The sequence below is a fragment of the Olea europaea genome, unplaced genomic scaffold (genome assembly GCF_002742605.1).
Source record: "Olea europaea var. sylvestris unplaced genomic scaffold, O_europaea_v1 scaffold69, whole genome shotgun sequence".
NCBI classification, from domain to species: Eukaryota; Viridiplantae; Streptophyta; class Magnoliopsida; order Lamiales; family Oleaceae; genus Olea; species Olea europaea.
The window spans coordinates 507,297-524,589 of NW_019265290.1; the positions used below are offsets into that span (position 1 = coordinate 507,297).

At 30.1% G+C, this 17,293-nt stretch overlaps 1 protein-coding gene across 1 annotated transcript; it reads right to left on the minus strand.

Annotated features, from left to right (window-relative positions):
* Positions 1–2,125: 2,125 nt before the first annotated feature.
* LOC111390569 lies at positions 2,126–3,003 on the minus strand. Its single transcript, XM_023015629.1, has one exon. It carries the CDS (start codon positions 2,908–2,910, stop codon positions 2,377–2,379), a length of 534 nt encoding a protein of 177 aa, XP_022871397.1. The 5' UTR covers positions 2,911–3,003; the 3' UTR covers positions 2,126–2,376.
* Between the last annotated feature and the right edge of the window lie 14,290 nt (positions 3,004–17,293).

Consider the following 17,293-nt stretch of genomic DNA (forward strand, 5'->3'; position numbering starts at 1 on the left):
TTAAAAGGGAAAAATTTTTGTTTTTTTCCAAAAAAAAAAAAAAAAAAAAAAAAAAAAGGAACAGAAAGTTGGATATGAATTATGGTTAAAATTCGTATATAAATTTAAGCAAAAAAAGTTGCATCAAGAAAATTCAAATTAGAAAGTGACAGAGCACATAACTTTCTAATGCAAAGCAAGAGCTTACTTTTTAATTTATATTTGCATTTTCGCAAGCTACTTATGCGCATCTATCTAATTGATCAATTTTATATAAACAAAATCAGAACCATTAATCCAAAATGTGAACTTTCATGGATAATAACTCAGAATCATTAATCTAAAAAAGAATTTTCATATGTACTAACACACCAAAAATCTTAAAAATATAAAATTCATAGTTAAAAAATATAGGGCAGTGAATCTGTGAAATTAGTTAATAACTGCTTTCCTTTTACTGAATAGTTATGAAATTTACAATCTATTGTTGAATAATCAAACAAAAATATGAACTATTTCAATCATAATTTTTTCAAAATTAATTTTTTTGGCGATTGTGTAGTTAAAAAGTATAAAAATATTTAGATTTATGTGAAAAATAGTCAAATAACTTTTGTTGATTAGGAAACACTCAAATTTGAATTTGGAAAAAGGATTTGCGATCCACGCCTTAACACTAAGCTATGCTGCCAAAATGATATAAGGTGTATATGACAATTTTATTTTATTTTTTTATTTTTTTGTGGATTAAGGAATTTTTATTATACTTGCATTTTGAGTCCTACTTTCTTAATCTTTTTCCTAAAAGAAACCTTTTTTTGATTGAATTTGGCCAATCGGTTAGATTGATTGTATAGTATCCGAAAATCCAGAATGTTAAAAAAATATCTCATTTTTCTTTTGAGAAACTAAATGTGAATTTTCAACCAAAATTTAGGACAAATTTAAAAAGATTTGTGCCAAAATAACAGATGTTATGAAAAGCAAAATGCCTTGGACACGTAATGGGTGTTGAAGAACTATTTCTACATGCATCTTCTTGACCAAAATTCATGTTCTAGTTTAGGTAAAAGAAGTACGACCGCTTTAATAATAGTTGCAAATCAATCGAAGCAAGTCCACAAGCAATGACACGAAATGCATGTTGTGGTGGAAAAATATGAATATATATATTTTCGAACAAACTGGTTACAATAAGACCCGCCATTAATAAGACAGTGTTAAATAACTGGATTTGGAATTACATTGGACACCATAATATGAAATATGATTGAATTAATAGTTACGAAAAGGGGCGAAAGTTGTTACTATTTTTTGGGAGAATGCACGGTTGAAAATAAGTTTTAAAAAATAAATTTTAAAAATGGGGGTTAATCTGACATTTATTTCATTAGTCCCAAAATACTTGATTCCTACACTTGTTATTTCATTAGTCCCAAAATACTTGATTCCTACACTTGGTTAATAAATTTTTTTTTTTTTTTTTAATCACAAATTCCATTATAAATTGAACAAAAAAAATAAAAAAAAAAAAAAAGGCTCGTGTCTCTCTCTCATTTTTTTTATTTTCACAAACTCCATGTATTCTATGAAATGAATTGATAGAATTTTACGCTTGCTTTTCTTTGATATTTCACAACATAAAATTTAAACGTTCTTCTTTTAATCAATATTCCTTCTTTTTTTTTTTTTTTTTCCATAGCTAAATTAGACAAAACGAGCAAATCACAACGAAACATTTCACTTCTCCTTTTCAGTCCAATGAGCTATGTAAAATCTATACATTCATAAAAGACGTATCTATTAAGCATAAATTTCACATTAATTAGATATTTAAACATGGATAATATAGAGTTTAGTCAACTTCTCTTAATAAGATATTTCTTTATCATGTAACATCGAGTCTTAATAAGGCATAGAGTCATTAAGCTCAAACCAACAGTTCGATTCGATTAAGGCTTAATTTAAGCACACGAATGTTAAACTCAAACAATTCATCATCTTACAAGGTATGTTAAAACATAAATCTCACATCGATCGAATATCGAATTATAGACTAACATATGAGAGTTTGATCTACCCATCTTAACAACATTGACATTTTAAGATGGAACCAAAGTCATAATAATTGCAACACAGTTCTAGAAATATTATGAGAAGTAAAAAAAATACAAATTCATGACATATGATTATACACGCACGCTATAAGAATTACATTTAAAAATTGCACAAACAAATTTCACAGGAACAAACCCTTTTCCGATACACACTATACTTGGCACACAGAATCTGTAAAGAATCCAAGAATTTTTTCCCATTCAAAAATTTGGGAAATAAAAGAATGAAAAGAAAGAAAAAAACTAAAATCTTTACAACAATCAAAGAGTATACTTTTTTTTAAGCACTTCGGGCGAGCATCTCCTCGAATTCAAGAATTGACTGCTCTCTTTGAAGCTTCATTTCTCTTCTGAATTTACGGATAAATTCCTCTGCCCTCTCATCAACTCCTCGAAACTGTGGCACCAGAGGAATTTTCCATTTATCAGCACAATTAGTTTTGCTAGTCTCACCTTTTCCTGCTGATACCTTTTCTTCAGTATACTGTTTTTCCCTAAGGGTTTTCATATTTTCAGAGTTGGCCCTGGTAAAAGTACCGCTACTGGACGCAACCATTTCTTTCGCTTGGCCAGGAAAAAGTTCATCCACATATATGGTTGAACTCTTAGCGAAGCCATAGTGGTGGTGGCGAGGCCTTGCGATTCGCCTCGTAAGAGTCTGAAATTTGCAGAGCCAAGCTTCAAGGCGAAGTTTTTTTGTTGTTTTGATGGAGGAGAATTTGACTTCACGTAGTTTCGATTGAAGCTTGTTCTTGAAGCTTTTCCACAGCTTTTTAGCAGGCAGGAGCTTCTTCAAAGACATGAAGCAGGACATTCAAGTGTTTTGGCAAATTGAATGCTAAGTTTTGAGAGGATTTCTTTGAGAGGTGAGCCTTAGAGAAGTAGAGGGGATATTATATTTGCACATGTACTGGATTGGAATATTCTTTGGGTTGGAACTGTTTTATTAAAATATCTTATTGAAATTAATTACTTTTCCATGAAGGATTGCAAAAGTAAAATAATTTAAAGAAGTTCCGCTCTTTCCAAGAAAACTACAATATGTAAACTTGTTTAAGAAAAGCACACTTTGATTAACGGTGAACTTATTATGTGAGTAATAAAGTGAAAGTTTATGTGAGGTAATTATAATAATATTTTTATAAACAATTCATATATTAATGATATACATGACAGATTAAGAATATAAATAAAATTAAAATCTTGTCCAATATAATTATATTCAGAACATTTCCTTACTGTCTTCAGTAGCTTCTTCAAATGAACTAAAGAGGCACATGTTTGTGTAGCATGATAAATCTTTCTTTGTGTATTCTTCAGTCCTAAGTTTGGTCAGAGAGTCTATTATGATAATAATAATTTGAATGAAAATTCATTTGCGTATTGGATTTCTTTGCTGGAAAGCTACCTGAATTGGGACCTACAATGTCTCATTCGGCGAGGAAAGACATCACACTGGGACAGGGTTTAGCTACTTTATCAGTTCCTTTGAATTTGTATATGGCTGCAATTTAGGAGTTTGTAATTTGATTGCGAAATTATATTTATATACACCCGAAAATGATCTTTTAAGTACCGGAGCTTAGCTTATGTCAAGCACCGGTGACATGACACACCATTTAATTGATGAATCATTTAAATGGTGTGTCATGTCATCAGTGTTTAACAAAAGCTAAGCACTGATGTTTAGGAGATCATTCTTATATGTATTTTTAATGTAAAGGATAATAGGATGACTCTTTTTCAGCGTAGAGGAAAAAGAGAGAGAGACCTAAGTTTGAGAAACATATCGTAATCTTCTTTTTTGCATTATTCTAAAACTTATAGTGACTAGTGAATTCTCATATTAAAGTTGAACCCCTCTAAATTATGTGTCTTTTACTTGCTTTCGAATATTTGTTTTATTTTATTACTTTTGGTAGGATGGATTAGGTGCTCAATCTATACTATAGATGTAAAGGTTTATGAAGGAATTATATTTTAGCAGTTTAGTATTTCCAAATATTAACTTTCCTGTCAAAAATATCTATTACCTCTTCCTACAAAATTCTATTTCATGCGAATGAATATCACATGACCACATTCCTAGTACATCATACCTACTTACTTAAATTATTTGTTAGAAATTGAACACTCAACTTCCGGAATCAAATATGGAAAATATCGATCAAGAAACTTTACTAATGCAAGTGTTAAGATTTGAAAAGTCGTATTTCAAAATATACTAACCACATGGCCCGGCGGGCGATTTATCCTAGTTTCCATTAAGCCCCTGTTTGAGCCTCATTACATTAAATCTATTAAATTTTATTTTTCTCTCTCCTATTTTCAACCACACAATCTTTCATAAAATAATATTACACATAAATCGAAAAATTTTCATTTTTTTTAACTACTCATTTTTCAAAAAAAATACTATTCCCCCCATTATTTTTTCTACGTAATGGGGATCAAACAGGGGCTAAATCATGCTAATACATAATATTTTCGGCCCTTGAACAAAATCCTCATGCTCTAATTTTTAGTTCTTTTATGCAAACATCATGCTTGAATTCATTTTCAACTACTATGATGATATACTTTTGTTTTGTCGAATTTTTCAACGTACAAACATTAACTTAACTTATTTTTTTCTGCAATCGTATTGAATTTTATTAAGTCAAATGTATCAAACATATTTTTTAAGTTGAAAGTTGAGCACTAAGTATGAATAGTTACCCTTGTGACTCTCCAACTTGTAAAGCTAAAAGCCACCCTTTAGGCCATTCCTATCTTTACTTTACAGCTGATTCTTGTAACTCTGATTGACGTTCATAACCTTGACACACTTCTCAGGAATCAAAAATTTATTTTATTTTATTTGCGTGGGTGACAATTTTATGAATGCAAGAAACGAAACTACAGCTTAAGAGGACAAGATCCGACCTCCAAACATATAACTGACACTAAAATTTAACATTAACGAAATAAATTTAATTAATCAAAAAAGACTAGGACCACAAGAGGTTGCTACGAGAAGGACTTCCAAGGCCCAAATGCTAAGGAGTGATTCACGAAAGGCTTGAGAGCCTAGAATACCAAGCAAAAACTTATGTTTATAGAAACAATTAACTTATAAGCTATAATTTCACATTAGAGCTTGTTTGGTACATATTTTTAGCCAATTAAAATCAATTTTTTTACCGTTATTTCACTATTTCAACCGTCATTTTTGAATTCTTCTCTCATAGGTAGGATCTACTTTATCTCTAACGATTAAAAAATCAATTATCAAAATCTCTGTCAAACAAGCACTAGAGCTGATAAGAAAAACTTAATTTATCCATTTGTATGGTGTGATTTTATATTTGTGTGTCCTCATTCCTTCTCTCCGAAGACATTTAAATATTTTTGACTTATTTGATAAAGTATACCATATCAATAGTTTAAGAAAGAAATAAGTTATACAGCAAACACGTGCAAATATATATATATTGGTTAAATAGGGGTTTGTTGGTATTGGTGTGTTACATCGACTTACTTGTCATTTTTTTTATCTTAACCATTTTTTTAATACGGCCATACATACATCTTTCTTAGCATCTTCCATTTTGTCATGTTAATGCACCTACACTTAATATACCATAAGTATCAAAAGTCTAAGGAGTACTTTATAGAACTCACTATTTGATTTTGTAGCCAGTGGAAAAGAATACCTATAAAACTTAATTTTTTCAAGTTATAATTAATATAAATAAATATTTATTTTAGTTATATTATTAATAATTGAACTTAAATACGTACAAAGAGAATTTTTTTTGTTATTCAAATCGATGAAATCTACGTTTAGGGCAGGAAACAAAGACAACCCATTATCATCAACAAGAGTGCCAATCTTAGACAAATACAACTAGAAAATGCATTAACAGCGACCGAAATTTTTCGAGAGCTTGAAATTCGTTGCTAATTCCAACGGAGCAGTGTCACAAGACAAAAGTTCCAACACCGACACTTACTAATAGATTCCTGTCCATAAAAGAAACACTTCCAACGGGGATTCACTTAATTCGTTTCTTTATTTCTATCGGGGAGATTCTATCAAGAAAGTACAGATTTTTTTAACTGATTTAATACAGGAAAATAGATGTCTCACAAGGATTGGCTGCTGTCAAAAATAGGGAGATTGCTGTCCGCGTGTATAAAATCTGATAAAAAAATCTGTACCTACATAATAATTCATCATTTAAAACCAAGGTAGACCATTTGATTTAATAAACAAGTCATTTAAAACGTCGTCGGGCCATTTACGGAGTTTAATACTGTACTGTACATCTCCGAATATATGGTATGTTGGACATATGTAAAGGATTTATTGGGGGCCACCTTCTAGTGAAAGAGACGTGTGACAAAAAAATTTGCATTTTTTTCCTTTTTTTTGTCTCGCTAAAGTGAAAATTAAACTTAAAGAAGGAAGTAGATATAACCCTGACAATGAAGGAGAACTGTTATATATCTGTATGTAGTTTTTTGGGAAAATTGTAGCAGTAGTTTCTAATTTTTTCATTTTTTGTAGACTCTATCCTAATTTTCATTTTATACTGACGAAAGTTCCTAACCTTTCATAAATATGCACTCGAGGTCCATCTGGACAGAAACCGTCCAAAACACTATTAATTGACTGAGAAAATTAAGGAATCAACTTTCAATAAAATCGTCCAAAATACTGTCCAAAAAGGTATCAACATCCAATAAAATTGTCGCGATAACAGATAATTCAAGAAATTTACTTGGTCGACTGACGGTGTTTTGGATGATTTTCATTTAGATGGACCTCAGGTGCATATTTATGAAAGGTCCCTTCGCTGGCACAAAATGAAGATTAGGGTCAAATTTACAAAAAAGAAACGGTTAGGGACCACTGCTGCAATTTCCCTAGTTTTTCAATTTCTCGATTGATTTTCTGAGTATTATTATTTTTTGTAGTTGTTTATTATGGAGTTTAATCCATAACAATAAATATGCTCGAACAGATCATACCAGCTCTCACTTGTTTAAACTTTAGAGTGCGAACAAATTTTCAAGGAAATTTTACAAAAAGGCCCTAAAGTTGATCTTATATAATTATTTATTTTATTTTTTTACCACAAATTGGAAAGCTTAATGTGTTTTATTTTAACAAAATTATTTTTGTAATATTTCTACCTTTTTTTTAGTGTAATTAAAAACAACATTAAAGGTCCGTTTGATTCTAAAGATGGAATTTGGGTGGAAAGAAAATGAATTTTTGGGAATTGAATTGCCTATAAATTGTTTTACTAAAAATTGTCAATTGTTGTGTTTGATTGGTATAACTTTTAACCCGGAAAACGTTGAAATAAAAGTGTCTTTTAGTGTTTGTTTTGACTTTATTTTTCATGAAAATTGTCAATTTAAGAGATATCTTTTTTTAAAATTATTCCTAGAATTTGTTTCCATTGCAAAAAATAAAAAAATAAAAATCATCTATATTTTGGTGTTCGTTTGATTTTGTTTTATATGGAAATTTTTAATTTAAGGAATATTCTCTTTTATAATTATTCCTAAAATTTGTTTTCATCGCCAAAAATAAAATAATTAAAAAAGGTGGAAAAGGAAAAACCACCCAACCCCATGGGAATTGATTTTCTCCAAAATCCAAGAATTTGTAAACGTGTGAGGCAAAATGGGAATTGAAATTGCCAAGAAAATATTGTCTATCAAACATCAAAAAAAATGAAAAATAGAAATTTTCCATGAAAAAGGTGTTGAATCAAACATGGCTGAAGTGCTTGTCATAAAAGCACTAACCGATGGCAGCAAAATTTTAATGCAAGTTCCCATGCATTAGTAATATTTACAGTTTTTATAAGTGCCACATACATATACTTCCATATTTTATTTTTCAACTAACACAAAAAAAAAAAAAAAGAAAAAGAGAGAGAGAGAAAGAATGGAGTTCCACTTTTCAGTTTTTGTGATATAAGAACATTCTGAATCACTTTATAATTCCTAGAGCAAGAATTACGTCAACTTTTTCTACTTTACCTATATAGCCTATTTTTTTTTTATTTAACATTGCTGTATTAATTGAAATCATAATAAAAAGGCCTACAACAATTACAATATAGTTGTAAATATTATAATTTTAGCATCTGTGTTTTTTTATTTAAGACTTTTTCTGTAATAATGAATAACTATGTGGGTCAATATAGGGGCGGAGCCAAGAACTTTATTCAGTGCAGACAGAATTTAATAAAAGTAGGATTTTTCGATCATGGATTTAATGATATTATGATAACGTTAAAAATGATATAGCGACAATACTAATAAGATGATCATCTTCTTCCTTTGGAAAGTTGTGCAATATCAAAACCCACTTTATTCGATATCTCCCTATCAACAATTATTACAAACGATTTTCTTTTAAGGAATCTATCCATTAAAGATTCACACTAAAATAAACCAAAAATTTCTCGTTTGGATTGGATACCAAAAATAAATTATCAACCCAAAAATTTGGTGCATTCATAAAAGTAATCTCTCGATAGGATTGGATATTTAAAAATCTAGTAAAATGTTGGACTAATTTTTTTTAATTATTTTAATACAATAGTGTGATCTATTGGCATAACATATATATCATAATTCCTAAACACATTAATAACAATAATATTTTATTTGTCCTGATGGTCGGAGCTGGAGACCAAGATATCATAATTACTACATAGTGATTAATAGATGCTCTTTGTCTCACATGAGAGTGAAAGACCAGGAAAGTGTAAAACTGGAAAACAGTAATATGCAAAAGTACCAAAACACAGGCATCAGTGTGGTTGCTTGAAAAACTCTCTGACAAACAGTTAGAGAGGAGTTGCACAATGTGCCAATTAGATTATGATGACAAATCCATAGAAGGTAGCAAAGTCTTAAACTCCGCCCAAAGTTTGTGCAAATCAGATATTTGTAGCATTGGTAAGGACAGAAGACCAGCAAATAACTTGTGTATGCAATTTTTGGAAATCAGCTTTCCTCAGGTCCATCAGGGAAATGTTGCAGGGTTGGAAGGTCCACAATTGTTGGAACCTTCATAGCCATGTAAATAGTAAGAGGGAGGAAGAGGCTCTGCCCCTGGGTTAATATATGTTGGGAAATACACCGATTATGTGCATATTATATTCACAAAAGTATACCGTTTATTTACGTGAAATCGAAACGTAATTTCGACTTACTGAAATAGAATTTGAGAAGCAACACAATAATTGTTACCGAATCCGAATGCATGAATATGGATTCATCTTGAACGAAAGAAAGTTATTTTTCGAATCAAACCTCACAGGACAAACATGTAAATAATGTTAATCAGTTTTTGAAATCAAACTATAATTAAGAGAAATCAGAAAATGAAAAAAGAAAAAGCAAATGATGAATTTGGTCGAGGCAAGTGTTTGACACGGTTTCCTTAAAATGAATTTGCCCCGTATCAGTGCTAATGGTTTTTTGGTAATTATCTCCCAAGATACAACGACCACGTCAAGTCATAGGAGCACTCTAAATGATTTCGACTAGCGAACTCGAACGGAATTTCCTCTCTACCATAAACATGACTTTGATGTAAAACATAATCATTTCTACAAAATATTTTAAGTAACTTGACATTTAAAGTAACTTGACATGAAATGAATAATTTGGAATTATGGAATGAATTGAAATTTCTGAATAATTAAATCCAAACATATAGGGTCAATATATAGATGTTAAAAATATTTGTCTCAAAAGACACAACCTATGGAAGAGATACAACTATTGAAATTAGTCTCTTTAATTAAAGAGACACGTCTCTTGAAAAATGATAATGCCAAAAGTCATAATCTTTTATATAGAAAGACACATTTTCAACCAAATAATTTCTAGAATATTCCATAAATATTCTACGCACTTTTCCAATAATTCACATATTTAAGTAATTTAAATTTGCTTAATTTTGCATTCATCAAATAATACAAAATTTTCTGCAAATTTTCAACAATCCCCCCACATGAATGAAAATTAATGCAACTATCTATGTAGACACTAGTAGAGAGAGCAGAAAAACTCTGCATCAGGAATGGTAGATTTTGGCCTTGAACCTCTCTTAGTGAAATATCATCGGACTTACTCAACTAATTGGTGAACGTGATATCTTGAACCATTCAACCTTTAGTGTAAGCCAAGACAACGATACTCACACAATGTCTTCCCTAAACCGTACATGGTTCTCATGACTTGGTTCATTTTGGCTCCGAACTCTTCTTGATTCTGCAAGTGTCTAGAGAATTTAAATCTTGAATAATTCTCATTAAAGTGACTCCACTTCACACTCACATAGGTGACCTCTTATTAAGAGTATTTTTTCCTAATCCACTTGACTTAATCAAGATATAGGAATCATTAAAAGATTATCTTAACCTCTTGCAACTCTGCAGAAAGCACTTTAATATCATAGGAATGAGTTAGGAAATTATTTTCCTTAGTGCTTCGTGGAATCCTCATAACTTAGTTGTCCCTTTGAACCAAGATCTTGAGATCTCCAATCAACAAGGTAGGGTTATCATTATAAAGACTTTAACATAGTAGGCTTCAATCTCATTCCTTTCGATATGCAGTATACTTAATCTCTCGATAAATCTCTTAAAGGTACCACGAGTTTACACTACTGAAATCATCTGCTTAATGGTATTATGTCTATGATTTATACGTCTAGACCTACCATTACAAGTGACTTAGTAACTTATCAAATATTTCTAGCCAATGATCGATTAATTTGATTGATACAAATTGTTTCCACCAAGAAATCCTCTCATAAAGCTATATACCTCATTAGCTTTATCTAAATCTTTATCAATTTCCAAATACGTTTGATGGATTTCTATCAAACATTACACTAGTCAATAACTTTTACTGGTGGATTTCAGAATCATGAGTATTCAATATCATCATTGAAACATTACCATGCATTTGAACTTTATGAATATTCTTCATATATTCCGATTGTTCTTGCATGTCTAAACAAATGCCATAATCGGCTTTACAACCCAATTCATTCACTTTAAACTTAGTGTGTGTGTGTGTGTGTGTGTGTGTGTCCTTATAATGAATATAAGGGTTTTCTATCTTTCCACCTTCATAGATATCATTCTGTGATTATAAGATAGAAGCAAACTTAACCGTTAAACTAAGTTAGCCCCATAATTCCTCAATTAGGAATACATATGCAATCTAATAATGTTGCATCCACAAGTTTTGAACTTTTCATTTCACGTTCACAAGCATTAAGTTTAACTCCCTACATTCTTAGGTTATACTTGAACTTAGAGTTCATCAACTCTTTCATAATTCAATTCATAATCCGTATCAAGTGCTTTGTAAAAGTCTATGTACTTTCAAAGTAATGGTCGTCAACTTACATATAACGTACTTCAATCTAATTAATTTTTATCATCCAAATTAAATCAAGGCTATCACATGGACCAACAATGCTTTCAGAATATATACCAACTTAATTGGTTTCATGATTGAAGTCAAATTCAACAATAATGAGGGCTAAGCATTTCAACTTCTTCAAACATATGCAACTTATCACATCTGTGACATTTCACATGATAGTTTCATTTTAAACATTGGTTGAAAAGTTATGTTCTCAAAAGACACAATCCTATAAATGGACACACCTCTTGGATTAATATCTATGAAGAGACACACCCATTGGAAAATAATTATATCAAAAGTCATGATTTTTCATATGAAAGCACGCCCCTTTTAATCTAAATTGATCGTCATAATATTCTACACAATTTTCTACAATTTCAAATAATTAAGTGGCTTAATTCTCATTACTAAATAATGATATCTACTTAAATCATCTCACTTAATTTATCAAATTAATTGAGGCTATCATCATAGTCAATGTTAGTATAATTTCAATAAGATATGAAATTTTAACCAATTAATTTACCATGTCATTATCATATTCCAATCAAAGGAATCGTCATGAAAGTTTATATACTTTCATCAAATAATTGGCATCCTTATATGTCCAATGGTTAGGAATGATTTCTTTATTTCCATCCATTCATTATAGGACTCGAGTTGGTTTTGACAATATCCAATTCATCATGACCAAAGTGAAGGAATAGCAACTTATATTCCAAACATTTATACATTCATTTGTATAAGTTTATTCCATAAAATGTCTCATGGAGGAGGAGGAGGTCCACGCAATGCACGCATTCCCACATTTTGTTGCCATCTAGTAAACTGTTTTTAGAGCCCCATGCACTTGTTCAAAAATAAACCAACCATCTTGGAAAGAAACGTACTGGGTCAGTAGCCATGCATTAACAATTGCAATCATATATTATATTCTAAGTGAATGGACAAAATATAATAGTCGGCTACTTTTAATTGAGGCAATTACAACATGATTCACAATTGCAAACTGAATTTACAAATTAGTTTACAAATATATATTAACAGACACTTGCAAAGAGTCAGTAATTAATTACTAAATAAATTGAAGCAATACGTTGTATTAGAAGTGCTTCAACCAGAGCCAAAAGGGGAGTTCAAAGAAAACAACTTATAGCATGAAATGATGACAAACATTACAATCGAACGTTTTTGAATAAATTGATCTTTTCAGAATTCAAAAGACATGTTCACATTAATGAATCCCTCGTTTCATGTTTGAAATGTTCACGTTAATAAATCTATCTCAAACATCTACTGAAGAGCAATTATATCCAAACTCGTGGAATATTGTATTATAAAGTTTAGCCATGTGAGTATATATAACTTACTATAAAATTGTATAACATAGTATAGAACTTCAATTTTTAAAAGAATTAGACTACAAAATGCACCCAAAAAAATTCATCTTAAGATGTTGAGGAATACATCGATTATGTGCATATTATATTCACAAAAGCATCCCGTTTATTTGCGTGAAATCGAAACGTAATTTCGACTTACTGGAATAGAATTTGAGAAGCAAAACAATAATAGTTACTGAATTCGAATGCATGAATGTGGATTCATTTCTTTCGATTCTTGAACGAAAGCAAATTATTCTTTGAATCAAATCTCGCAGAACAAACATGTAAATAATATTAATGAGTTTCTGAAATCAAACCATAATTAAGAGAAATCAAAAAATGAAAAAAGAAAATGCAAATGATGGATTTCGTCGAGGCAAGTGTTTGACACTGTTTCCTTAAGATAAATTTGCCTTGCACTGATGCTAACGGTTTTTCGACAATTATCTCCCAAGATACAACGACCACGTCAAGCCATAGGAGCACTCCAAATGACTTCAACCAGCGAACTCGAACGGAATTCCATCTCTACCATTAACATGACTTTGATGAAAGACATAATCACTTTTACAAAATATTTTAAATAACTTGACATGAAATGAATAATTTGGAATTATGGAATGAATTGAAATTCCTGAATAATTAAATCCAAACATATAGGGTCAATATATAGATGTTGAAAAGGTTTGTCTCAAAAGGCACAACCTATGGATGAGACACAACTATTGGAATTAGTCTCTATATTTAAAAAGACTCGTCTCTCGAAAAATGATAATGCGAAAAGTTATAATCTTTCATATAGAAAGACACCTTGTCAACCAAATAATTTCTAGAATATTTCATAATATTCTACGCACTTTTCCAATAATTCACGTATTTAAGTGATTTAAATTTGGCTTAATTTTGCATTCACCAAATAGTACAAAATTTTTAGCAAAATTTCAACAATATATTTGTTGGCTAAGATTACAGTTTTTAGTAAATTTACAGTAGGTCTCACTCATATGAAACAAGAGCAATTCGATTTCAACAGCAATTTCACCTGTATGAAACTAGTAGATTTCAGTAGAACGAAAATAGGTCTGTATGAAAGCTGAAAAAGATTACCGCAACAGATTACTTGCTATTAAAAAAAGGGAAACAAGGGAAAAACGAGAGAAAGGAGAGCAACTTGAAATTGTTTACTTCACAAAATTTCTTTCTACTACTCTTTTTTCATACATACATTTTTAGGGCACATATGTTTCTTATATACTCCAAAATACATTTTTAGCCCTCACTTACTTTGCAATTTTCTTTGACTTTTCTGCTAAAAACACATTACGCATTAGCGACATTGCACAGTTTTTTATAATTATATTTTAATGTTGATCTTAAAATATGGAGTTTATATTTATTTAATTCTAAGTTTGAGGTTTATATAACAGTCGACCAATAAATTTACAACTAGGATAAATGATAATTTTGAATTTTTTTAATCATTATAAAAAATAGACATTATTGATTTACAAGGATGAAAACATTGGGTAGCAAGTTTATTTTCTTTTGAAAGGACTTACCTCTGTGTACTTGAATTTGTGTTAAAAAAACCAAAAAGGTTAGTGGAATATTGTATATATTCTCGTGTTTATTTAGGAGATAGCTATCAGTAAAAAATGTAAAAATTTTCTAATTGATTGATGTCAAAGAAATCCCATGCTTATAATTAACTCTTAACCTGCAAAACTTGATGAGAAATGGTTTTTTACATAGTGGGAAAATAGGTAAAATATAATTATTGATAAGTGTGTTTTTACTCACGAGTTATACATAATTTTAACTTGATTATTTGTTAGATCTTATGATCAATATAGAACGTTTTTTATGTGTATGCTAGTGTTATTTTAAAGGTTAGGAGAAGAGATGTAAAAATGATGCTAAAGTGAACAAACAAGTCAATGACAAGTTTAGGAACAGCAAGTCGGCACCTAAGTACCGAAAACCAAGTGAAAGCCCAAGACTAGCTAACCAAGAGAGGGGGTGAATTGTTTATAGCAACTTTTTCGAAAACTAGTCTTAAGTAAACAATTAATGCTCACTTAAATGTAGCAATTAATCAAATATTCATAAATATAAAAAAGAGCAAAGACTAAGATGAAACAAGTAATAAATAAAAGTAAAGATAAGTAAAAGGGAAGAGAAGTCAAACAATATGATATGGAGGTTCGATCCAATGCAATGATCTATGTCCCCTCGTTATCAAGCTCTCTATTACGAGCAAGGTTTTTTTTTCACTATATTGATTGATTTATTACGCAATCCAACCTTCTTACAATGCTTCCAGTGAGTTACAAATAAGGAGCGCCAATTCTTTTACATCATTAAGATTTTCGGGACCTCAACACGACCTACAATAAAAAAAAAAAAGAGAAAGAAATATTACAAGTGAAAACTTCTCTCTTAATAAGTGATACGAATACAATTAAGTATCAAGAGAGAAGTAGGTTCAACACTTCAATAAATAGTAACAAATTATAGCTCAAATGTTGGATGAAAAAACTTTGATGAATATGATAATTAAAAGTTAGATTCAATCAATCAAAGTGTTTCAATGAGAAGATTGTGAAAAAATAAAATGCAATGTAAATTCAAATAATCTTCTTCAAGAAATATCTCTCTTTTAATGAATAATTGTAACAAATCAAGTGCTAAGAGAGAAATGAAAAACCTTGATGAATATAATGATTTTACAAATTTAATTCAATCAATTAAAATTTTTCTATGAGAATATTAAGATGAAATAAGTACTTTGTAAGTTCAAAAATGTCTTCTAAAAAAATATCTCTTTTAATAAATGAATATAATAAGTTATGCACAAAGAGAGAAATAAGAAACCTTGATGATTTTACAATATGAAGAAGTAGAGAAGTATTTGTGATCTAAGCACAAAGAACTTCTTCAAAAATATATATTTCCTTTAAGATGGATATAAATGAATTAAGCACAAGGAAAGAAGAAAACTTTGACGAGAGAAATGATTCAAGAAGTTTGATTCAACAATCAAAGTTTTCAATATGAAGAAACAAAAAAGTTTATGCAATATAAGTACAAAAAACCTCTTCAATAATATATCTCTCTTTCAAATTAATATAAATAAGTTAAGAACAAGAAGAGATAAAAAATTTTGATGAAAGAAATTGATTCAAAAAATTTGATTTCAACAATCAAAGTTTTTGCTATGAAGAAATAACTGAAATAAAAATAAAAGTTAAGCTCAAAGAAGATTTTTCACAAATATATCTCACAAAAAAAAAACTCTCTTCATTTTTATTGTAAAGAATGAAAGTGAAGTGGTATTTATATAAATCAAAACAGAAAATTTCTGTTCAACCGGACGACGCTATCGGACGTCCTCTAGCTATCGGATAACTAAATTACTCGTTGTGCAACGGTAACAAAAAATTGACCGTTGACGAACTGGACGTCCACCTGGTCAACCGAACGTCCAGTTGACTGTTGCCATTGACTTTTTTTTTTTTTAATAAAAATTGTGATCTAAGTTCAAATATGACTTTGAAAAAAAAATCAACCTCACTTTTGATAAAAATATTTTATGCAAGTGATAGTGAAAAGCCATTGTCATTTATTATTAAAGATCAAAGTGTTATACCTTTACATATGATCTAGAAAATCTAGTCTTTGATCTTTCTTCGAAGTTTTTTCCATGTTTGGCTCTTAAACTTTTGATCTTTATTTTTCTTGTCATTGGTCTTCAATACTTGACTTCGATCTTAACTTTTCTTGGCGTTTATCTTTTAAGCTTTCGTTTCGAATGATTTGACTTGAATACATAGGCGACTTCTAATTTGATCTTCATTTCAAGTCCGATATATAATGCTTGATAGATTTTTAATGTCACTTAAAACAAATTTTTAAAAATAATATTAATTTTGTTAGTTATGATCAAAACATTGAGGATGAAGTCAACACCAAGTGCCCAAGCTCAGTGAACCACAAGAGAAGTTGATTCTAAATAGTGAGACAGCGCCTAGGCACTACCTAGATTAAAGTTACGACACTTAGGGGCTACAATATAGCACTTAGGCGCTACGTAGCCTGTTTTAGGGTTACACAATTTTGGCTCGTGAAAAGCCCATAAAAACTCCAAATTTTGGAAAAATGTGAAGGGGAGTATAAATATAAGAATGAAGGACTTCAAAGGGGGATTCTACACATTGAGAAATACAATATACAATGTGAGATTTCGTGAGAAATCAAAAGGAATGAAAACAGGAATTCAAGATCTAAGTTTTTAAATCAAGATTGGAAGCAAAAAAAGAATTTGGTGCAAGATTCATCATCTTTTCTACA